The following is an 8,897-nucleotide window of genomic DNA, read 5'->3' as shown; positions in this document are numbered from 1 at the left end:
CACATAAGATTTGGTCTAGGAGTAAATGTGAAACTAAGAAAAATAAATAGTAATTGATATAAGTTTTTTTTTTTTTAAGCATATGACTTTTTAGTCATACACGTGGTCATTCTCTTGGAATTGGAGTAAGCACTAAAAAGCTTCTTGAACCTGGAAATCTATAAAACACTTATCAACCTACTTGATTAGATAGAAAGAAAACATACAATATAAGGGAGAAAAAGTGATAAAGAGAATGAGGAAAAAAATCACAGATATAGATACAAATAGGTTTGTTGTAGAGGTGGTGTAATTTTATTTTTTAATTGCTAAAAGTAGTGTACTTTTTTTCTCATGAAGAAGAAAAGTGCAAGGAAAAATAGTTTCATTCCTCCATCAATTGTAAAGTAAGCTAGAGTTAGATAAGGTTTACTTATTTATTTATTTTAAAATGAATGAGAAATTTTAAGAGTAGTGCTACTGCACGACACCTTCACAACAAAATTTAGGTGACAAGTTGTTAAATGTATGTAAAAAAGTGATGTCAATTGTGGGTCTAGATAAATTCAGTTACAATTTGCCACTTAACCTTTATTTTAAAATTATTATGAAAATATTGTGAAAATAGCACAAAGTTGAGCATATTCAAGCTTATTTGATTTAAACAAAAATTATGCTCAAAGTGTCCAAAATTTTATTTTGGAGGGTCAAAAAAAAAAAATTTTAATTTTGTATATAATTTTTTTTTTGCCCAAGTCCGGGGGTTCATTTGAATCCCCTGGGCTGGCTATAGAGTCACCTGCGCTTGGGAAGGGGAAAAAAGTGGTAATGAGTTGTGTGAATGTCTGTATAAAGGGTAACATTAACATGAGGGGTATAACTTTTCTTTTTTTGTCATACTTTGTTAATGTGTCAAATGTGATTAGTAAAAAATTACTTCTATATGAATTTACTAATGATACGACTTTTATTTTGCATTCACAATATATCACATCAAGGATTCATATGAGTGCATTTACTTACTAGAATTAATTCTAAGAACCAAGCAATTAGATCTATGAACACCCATCTTTTTTAAGTGGTTAGGTTTTTAGGGTTCGAAAAGAGGTGAATTTCTTGGAGAATAAACCCTAGTTTGCAAGCAAAGAAGACAGTCAGGGGAGAGAAGTTGTGAAAGAGAAAATTTATTGGAGAGAGAGAGAAAATGAGCTATAACATAATTATTATTATTATATATATAATATATACACACACAAATTTTATCAAAATTGCCTGATAATTGAATCCAGTTTTTATCTATTAAAAAAAAATCCAATTATTAGCACAAAATCTCTGAGAATTTATTGTCTTCCTAATAAAAATTCGAGTCAAATATCAATGGCATAATTGGATCCAGCTTTTTTCTACTAAAAAAAAATTAAAAAGAATCCAATTACTAGCACAAAATCACCAAGCCTTTATTGCCTTCCTAATATGATTATGAGTCGAATTTATTTGGCCGAGCTCAAAAATATCAAACAATATCAAATAAGCAGACTTCCCAATTTTACTACAAACTTGTGTTACAAGGTGTGTAGAAGAAATTTCCGCGTGAAAATCTTTTCCTTCCATATTTGACACCTTACCATCAATACATATACATGACCCCTTAGAATTTTCTACCACTATTTTATCGTCTAACCTAGCTAGCTCTCTTTAATATATATATATTTTTAATTTCTAGATCTCTCTCTCTCGCTTTTTCCCTGAGTGTAGAAAAACCATGGCGGCTTTCGCTAAGAGTGCAATGGTTTTGTTGAGTGTGATGACCCTTATTGAGGTCTCTTTTGCTGTTGTTTATACGGTGGGTGAATCTCAAGGGTGGACAACCCATGTTGATTACAAGAGTTGGGCTGCTAATAAGACATTCCATGTTGGTGACATTATTAGTAAGAACTTCCTTCTTAATCTTTATATATGATTTAGTATTCTTTTATGTTTTTCTTAATGTCTATTTTTTTTTCTTGGCTTTATTAATATTCATATGGTCCTTAGTTATGGTGGATTTTTATGAATTTTGGATATTATAGGGTAATTAATTGAGTTTGAGTTCTCCTCAAATTTTTTTTTTTTTTTTTTGAGTTTTGAGTTTCTTGAGTTTTATTATACTGGAGTTTTGTGAGATTTGCCTTGGAGATTTATAAAAAAAAAAAAAAAAATTATATACACTAATTTACACTATTTATGTACTTTCTCTAAGAATTTTATATCTTAATTTAATTATGCATAGGATGTGTACCCAAAAAATGAGTAATCTTAACTTTAAAAAAGAATACCACCTATTCTAGTGGCTGTATCTTTGTTAATGGATCAATTGGTCAAATAATATATATTGCAATTTTTTCTCCCTTTTGTGATACCACTAAAAGAATAGTGTTAGGGTTTCTTTTTCATGGCCTCAAGTAAAGCCCTAGATCCCTTTCTCAAAGGAAAAGAACCATCTAGCTTTACAAGATAAATTCTAACATAATTCTTTTGCTTATTGATGATATATATTTTGGTTAATTTTCTGTGAGTGAGATTTTTCTTTTCTTTTTTCCCATTGATTCTCTGAACTATGATTTGGCTTCATTGTTTTGCCTCTCTGTATTGGTGGGGGAATCTTTCTCAGTATTTACAATTCTATTATGTTCAATTTTAATCAGTCAAACAAAAAAAAAGTTCCTAGTGAAACAGATTTGCTTCAACTTTATTTTTTTTAGCATAAGTACCCTTTCCCCCCCTATTTTCTTTACAAGTAAAGAAATCTAATTTGATTTTTTTTTCCTTGATTTTTTTTTCAATGGAATTTCAATGTATAGAAAAAATTAAGATTTTAATTCCTTTATTCTCACAATAACCTATATATATTCCATGAATACCTTTTTTGCTATTTCCTTTTAAAAATAAAAGGCAGCATCAATTTTTATTTTCCAAATTAAGAATATTGAAGTGTGCACTGTGCACATCGATGCGGTGAGTCTTTAAAATTTTTTACATAAATAAATAAGTGCCAAAAAGACTCTAAAGTCTAAACAACCTTTGTAATTAGGTTCAACATTCGTATTTTATGCCTTTGATGCGTCTTTTCAGTAAACATAAAATAGTGCATGTTATTTTTTTTTCCCCCAATTTTGAAGAATATAAAAAAACTCTCTGTTTAGTTTTTATCAGCCATTGACCAAGCCTAATGAAAAAATTATTCCCCTTTCATGGGTCACAATTTTCCCAACACTAGTAGGGAAAATTCCCTCCTAGCTAGTGGATAACAGATTTTATCTCCAAAAACATGGGCAATTTGGAACATAATGCCATTTTATTTAGTGTAATTCTTTGTTTTTCAGAAATCTGTCATATTATTCTTATCAAGCAAATGCATAGTAGTTAATATCACCTCAAAGGAGAGCATGTTGTAAGTCCTCCCAATTCCTAACTATGAAGAAAGTAGGGCCAAATAAATTTTTTTTTTTTTAAAAAAAAATCTGATTCTATATCTGCAAATGATAAACCACACATAATAGAGGTTGGAATCCAAGACCAGTTGTCCTAATACCAATGATAAATAACCCATTAAAAAATTTCGAATTTAATTATTTAACCAATATTCTTTCGCAACTAATTATCACTATTTTCATACGCAGATTTCCAATACGACGCTAAAAATAATGACGTGATTGAAGTGAGCCGTGAAGATTTCCACACATGCAACCTTAGATCTCCACTCGCTTTCTTCAGCACTGGCAGGGACATGATCAATATGAGTTATCCTCGCCATTATTACTACGTTTGCACCACCCCTGGCCACTGCTTAGATGGCCAGAAGGTTGACATCAGGGTTCTCAAAATTCCAAAATCAACTCCTCCTACGCCTAGTCCAACTCCAACTCCTAATCCTAGTACTAGTCCAAGTCCAAGTCCTAGTGCAACACCCAAACCTAGTACCAGTCCAAGTGCTACTCCTAAACCTAGTCCTAATCCAAGTCCAAGTGCTACTCCTAGACCTAGTCCTAGTCCAAGCCCAATTGCAACTCCTCCAAGTCCAAGTGCAACTCCTAATCCTAGTACTAGTCCTAGCCCTAGTACTAATACTAGTTCAAGTCCAAAATCCAGTGCAGCTCCTCCTCATGATCACTCTATTCCACCAGTGGCACAGGCACCTGCCCCATCTAAGAAGAGTGCTGCATCATCAATGGTATCTTCCAAAGGGCTGCTTGCAATCCAGCTTTTGATGGCTTTGTGTTTTCTTGCATATTTTTAAGATGTGTTTCTCTGTTCAGTAGAAGCAACTAGTTATGTTTATGTTTAATCAGGACCTATAATTTTGCATGATATTCTTATATTATTCTAATTTCAATTATTTGGACACATTTCCATATTCCAATAAATGAGGGCCCGTTTGGTAATGTTGTTCTAGTAAGGTTGTTTGTATTTTTTGAAAATACATGTGGATGAAAAGTGTGTGTCTGTGTGAAAATACGTATAATGTTATTTAAACATTGAAAACTGTTGTTTAAACAACAATAACAAACGGGTCCTAAATTTTTGAAACAAAGTGAGGTAAAATTGGCAGCACACAAGTTGATTATGGCTTAAGCTTTTAATGAGCTCAACTTGATCATAGTGACTTAAGTTCGACTTGAAAATTGCAAATTAGGTTATGCCAAATTGGTACTCGATGTTATTAAATGAATGAATTTTATTGTTTGGAGTGTAAGCTCAATTTGAAGCTTAAAACTTTATGGAAAATTTTATAGAATGGAGGAAGGTACTCAAAGACTTTTATCTATATTCATGGATCATGCAATCAAACGATTTTGATGAATATGTGGTATTTATGCCATTAACTCTATGGTTTAACGTTCATCCTGTGGCTTGTCAAGCATAGTTTTGTGTCTGAATGAGATTAGTTATCAAACTAAAAAATAGACCTTAAAATTGTATATCTATTAACCCAACAATATAAAGAGTCTTGCAAAATTAAAACTTGAGGTAGAGACATGACTTTCTAACATTTTTGCTAGATGGGAAAAAGTCCCATTTGAGAGCACTTGCATCTAGTTTTGCATTTTTTGGTTAAATTATCTCTTTTAAAAAGTCACTTCTTTTGGAGTTTCAAATGATAATAATGACATTTTTGCGGTATTTCATATATGTGATATATTCAAACTCTACCGTGCTTCTCCCTCTATCTATGAAAGTCACTTTTCTATGATCACAAATTGTCTCATATACATAGAATTTCAAAGCTTCCAACTTGCTTGAACCAAATTGATTTGGCAGAATAACTGCACATTCATTGACATCTATGTAGATATGTTGAAGTTTTTACTCCTCAGGGGATAAGGCTTGGGCTGGCTAATCCTGATTGGAGAATCATATTCCATGATGCTCTTTAGACTTTAGGAACTTTAATCATATGGCACACCACTCTCTATTTTTACCATTCCATATAAATATTCTTTCTTTATCATTTTCGGTATTAAGATCCTCTTGAATTGTTAAGGAAACTTCTTTTTGGAATTATTATATGGTAACTTCTTTTTGGAATTATTATATACTAACGACTCCTTTTATATATATTACTCTATTTTTACGCAATATGTAAAATCCATTAGAATAAAATTAAACTAGCACACTAAAGTGGCATATTCCATTGAAATTCTCTATCCATTTAAAGTGCAGTCGACAAGGTATTAGGTATTAACTTATATCATGCATATGAAAGTGGCCATCAATCCCAACAGATATATGGTAATACAATCCCAAATGATTAGTAGACATAATGACTTTTACACTAATAAGCTAACCAATAAGATAAAATGCAAGAGCAGTCACAGCCAACCAAAACTTGGAAGACTGGATAATTGGAGCACTGCTTGGAGATGGGCTAGGTGCTATGAAAGCAGAAGGTGAGCCTGATAGAGCTGATTCACTTGGAGCTAAGCTTGGACTTCTTGCTGAAGCTCTGATGACCTTGATTGGAACCTTCTGACCGGCTTGGCAGTGGCCAGGTACGCCACAGAGATAATAGAAGTTGCCGGGGCTTTTTAGGGTGATGGAGTCGGAGCCAGAGGTGTAGGAGGCAATTGGAGAAGTTGCATTGCAAGACTGGAAATTTTGATGGGTTACTTGCAACACATTGTGGAATTGCTTATTATATGTAAAAACTGCATGTTAATACATAACATTAAGTGATAAATACAGAGATGACCATTTCAAGAACAAAATTATAGCTGAAAAATCCTGGATGAAAAATTCATTAAACATGCTAACAAGACAATTTTTCTATGTTTTCCAATTTCAAATTGAGGCACGTCCTAAGATTTAATTCAAAGACTCTTTACATAAGATGCGATCCTTCTTAGGAGAAAAAAATGTAAATCAATTAATCATACTAGTGAAAATGTTTGAGTTTGCATAAAAATCAAGTAAATAATCTACTCACAATTTACAGGTCATTGAATGGTTATTATTAACATATAATGTAGCTCAATGATTAACTTAAACTGTACTCCTCAATACAAAATTAAACAAATCAATCTTTGCATATTTAGCACATCTGGTTATCTCATCAGATCAGGACAAAAGTGTGTCTCAAAGCAATAATTAGGGTGCCAGATAACTGGAGGTGAAAACAAAGAAATATTTCTAATAACAGAAAATCTGACTGAAGTACTAGTTCACTCTGGCACATGCAAAGCTAGGTCCAAAAGTGTAGGTTGAAATTTTCTGGATGGCTATGGTGAACCACTATACCAATACAAGGACCCTATGATTTTAGAGGGGAAGGTGGGATTATTCTATGATTTGATTAAATCTGCATACACAATTCTTTCTCAAAAAATAAAAATAAAATAAAATAAAATAAAACATATACAATTTAATTCACACATTTTTTTTTATAACTTCCTCAAACAATAAAACTCTAGATATAAAGGTAATATTTACTTTTGATCTAGTTAAAATGAACTATTTTGCGTATGTGTGTTTAACTATATATATGTTACAAAATGATGAATTTAATTATTTAATTATTAGACAAAATTCTCCTATAACACATTACATTTCTTTAAAAGTTAAAATCATCACATGTATTATTTAAAAAGTGAAGTGACTTGTTAAATAGGCCATGAGATTTATTAAAAAAAAAAAACCAATCACGAGAGGGTTTTATTGATCTTCACATAATAAACTGGTTTGTAGGTATATTTTTTTCAAAAAAACATTACGTGTAATAGTAGTGTGAAGCAATTATGAGCCAAATGTATTGGCAAATTTTAAGACATGGTTTTGCACATATCAAACCCAAACAAGTTTTCACATAGAAGAGTGGAAAAACGAGAACAAAATCAATATATATCAGAACTCAGAAGAGGAAAATAACAAAACAAAAAGGCGGGATAAGAAGAGAGGTAACTCACCGATTTTGTCACCAACATGGAAGTTGTTGGTGGAAGACCACTTGGTATAATCAACAGGGATTTGGATAGTCCATCCAGCAGAGTCTCCCACAATGTAAGTAGCAGCCATGCAGGCCCCAGAGAAAGCCATGATCATCATCATCAAGAAAAAGCAAGCCAGTTCTCTTTTAGCCACCAAAGCCATGGCTAACAACCCAATGAAGAGAGAGAGAGATCAAAAGGATAGGTGAGTGAAATTGTGAAAGGATTCCAGCGTGACCATTAATTTAAAGAGTGTTTGTTCTAGAGGGAGTACTAAGCTGACAAGTTTTTTTTTTTTTTTTTTTTCCTACATACCCCTGTATTAAAGTTAAATTTTGAATATGATATTTATAAAATTATAAAAATAATGTCATTAACATTGTGTTTGTGCCATGCAGGAAGTATACTTTACATGACTTCTGTAAATGTATGAATTTAATGAGAGTTTGGTTGCTCAACTAACACCTTTTAAAAATTTTAGAAAACTTCTAGGGCTTAAATTCTTTTATCTGTTATTGCAACTATCAAATTATTTATAAAAAAAAATTAGTGACTTCTATTTAAATGATATATCACACTTTATTTGAATGAGATGTTATTGTATATTGTCTGTATAGGTCACCCATTTTATGTTTAGAGTATGAACATCATTAAAAATAAATAAAGAAATTGCATGAAATTTGTTGTGTTTATCAAAGTGTAAAATCAAGGCGAAACCACTATTTTGGTCTCTAAATTTTGGAGTTACAGTCAATTTGGTCCTTACATTTTGGTAACAATCAATTTGGTCTTTCATATTTTCAACTTGCAACCAATTTGGTCCTTACTGTTAACTCACTAATGGAATTTCTTATGTAGCAAATGGTTTACATAGTTGGCATGTCTAATATTAAAATATAAAATGATATGCTAACGTGTCTAAATTGTATTGGCCACATCAGTTCTTACATAGCAAAAAAAGCCACATCAGCTTTTATTTACCTTTTTTTTTCTTATAATCTTTTTAACCAAACAAAATTTCATTTTATTTTCTCAACTCTCTCACAATCTCTGCAACTTTATTCTTTAGTTTCTCTTTCCCTCTCTTCTACCTTCATTCTTCTTAGTACTCATTTCTTAACGATCGGAAAAGTTAGTCCATACACCATTGACTCCATCCCCAAGCCTTCTTTGCAACCACTATTTGAGTTGCCCATTGCCATCCATCTACTGCCTCCTATGCAGCCTCTGTCGCAACAACTCGACAAGTCTCTTTAGTCCACAACTTTCAACGCCTACATCATTGATGATGCCGAAAAATCACCAGTGAGTCACACAACCTTTGCATGCTCAAAACAATACCTACACAATGAAAAGAAAAGACCTAACAGAGAACACCGGTGTGGTGCCGACCAAATACCCTCCGAAGGTCAAGTTAGAATTTCTCACAACTCTAGAGTGCTAGAGCTCGGGTGAATT

The 8,897-nt window shown here is 32.2% G+C and overlaps 2 protein-coding genes across 3 annotated transcripts; one reads left to right on the top strand and one right to left on the bottom strand.

Annotated features, from left to right (window-relative positions):
- Window positions 1–1,739: 1,739 nt before the first annotated feature.
- Window positions 1,740–4,302, top strand: LOC115972090 (blue copper protein-like). Its single transcript, XM_031092238.1, has 2 exons — window positions 1,740–1,907; window positions 3,639–4,302. The coding sequence occupies exons 1-2, from the start codon at window positions 1,742–1,744 to the stop codon at window positions 4,253–4,255; spliced, it is 783 nt and encodes a 260-aa protein (XP_030948098.1). The 5' UTR covers window positions 1,740–1,741; the 3' UTR covers window positions 4,256–4,302.
- A 1,323-nt stretch (window positions 4,303–5,625) lies between these two features.
- LOC115972091 (mavicyanin-like) lies at window positions 5,626–7,722 on the bottom strand. 2 transcript variants are annotated; one of them, XM_031092239.1, is made up of 2 exons: window positions 7,419–7,722; window positions 5,626–6,164 (listed from the first exon to the last, which is right to left on the bottom strand). In XM_031092239.1, exons 1-2 carry the CDS (start codon window positions 7,600–7,602, stop codon window positions 5,800–5,802), a joined length of 549 nt encoding a protein of 182 aa, XP_030948099.1. In that variant the 5' UTR covers window positions 7,603–7,722; the 3' UTR covers window positions 5,626–5,799. The 2 variants fall into 2 exon arrangements, with proteins under 2 accessions (XP_030948099.1, XP_030948100.1); XM_031092240.1 differs by having other exon boundaries at window positions 5,626–6,125.
- Window positions 7,723–8,897: the final 1,175 nt, after the last annotated feature.

Source organism: Quercus lobata, chromosome 12 (genome assembly GCF_001633185.2).
Source record: "Quercus lobata isolate SW786 chromosome 12, ValleyOak3.0 Primary Assembly, whole genome shotgun sequence".
Lineage (NCBI taxonomy): Eukaryota > Viridiplantae > Streptophyta > Magnoliopsida > Fagales > Fagaceae > Quercus > Quercus lobata.
The sequence above is the reverse complement of the archived record's forward strand: the minus strand, read 5'-3'. Positions and strand labels throughout refer to the sequence as shown.

Bases quoted from the DNA above. Each gene is read 5' to 3' on its own strand.
- LOC115972090 (XM_031092238.1), top strand. From the start codon at position 1,742: ATGGCGGCTTTCGCTAAGAGTGCAATGGTTTTGTTGAGTGTGATGACC. The intron at 1,908-3,638 runs GTAAGAACTTCC...TTTCATACGCAG, and splicing joins CCATGTTGGTGACATTATTA to ATTTCCAATACGACGCTAAA.
- LOC115972091 (XM_031092239.1), bottom strand. From the start codon at position 7,602: ATGGCTTTGGTGGCTAAAAGAGAACTGGCTTGCTTTTTCTTGATGATG. The intron at 6,165-7,418 runs GTGAGTTACCTC...ATTAACATGCAG, and splicing joins CCATGTTGGTGACAAAATCG to TTTTTACATATAATAAGCAA.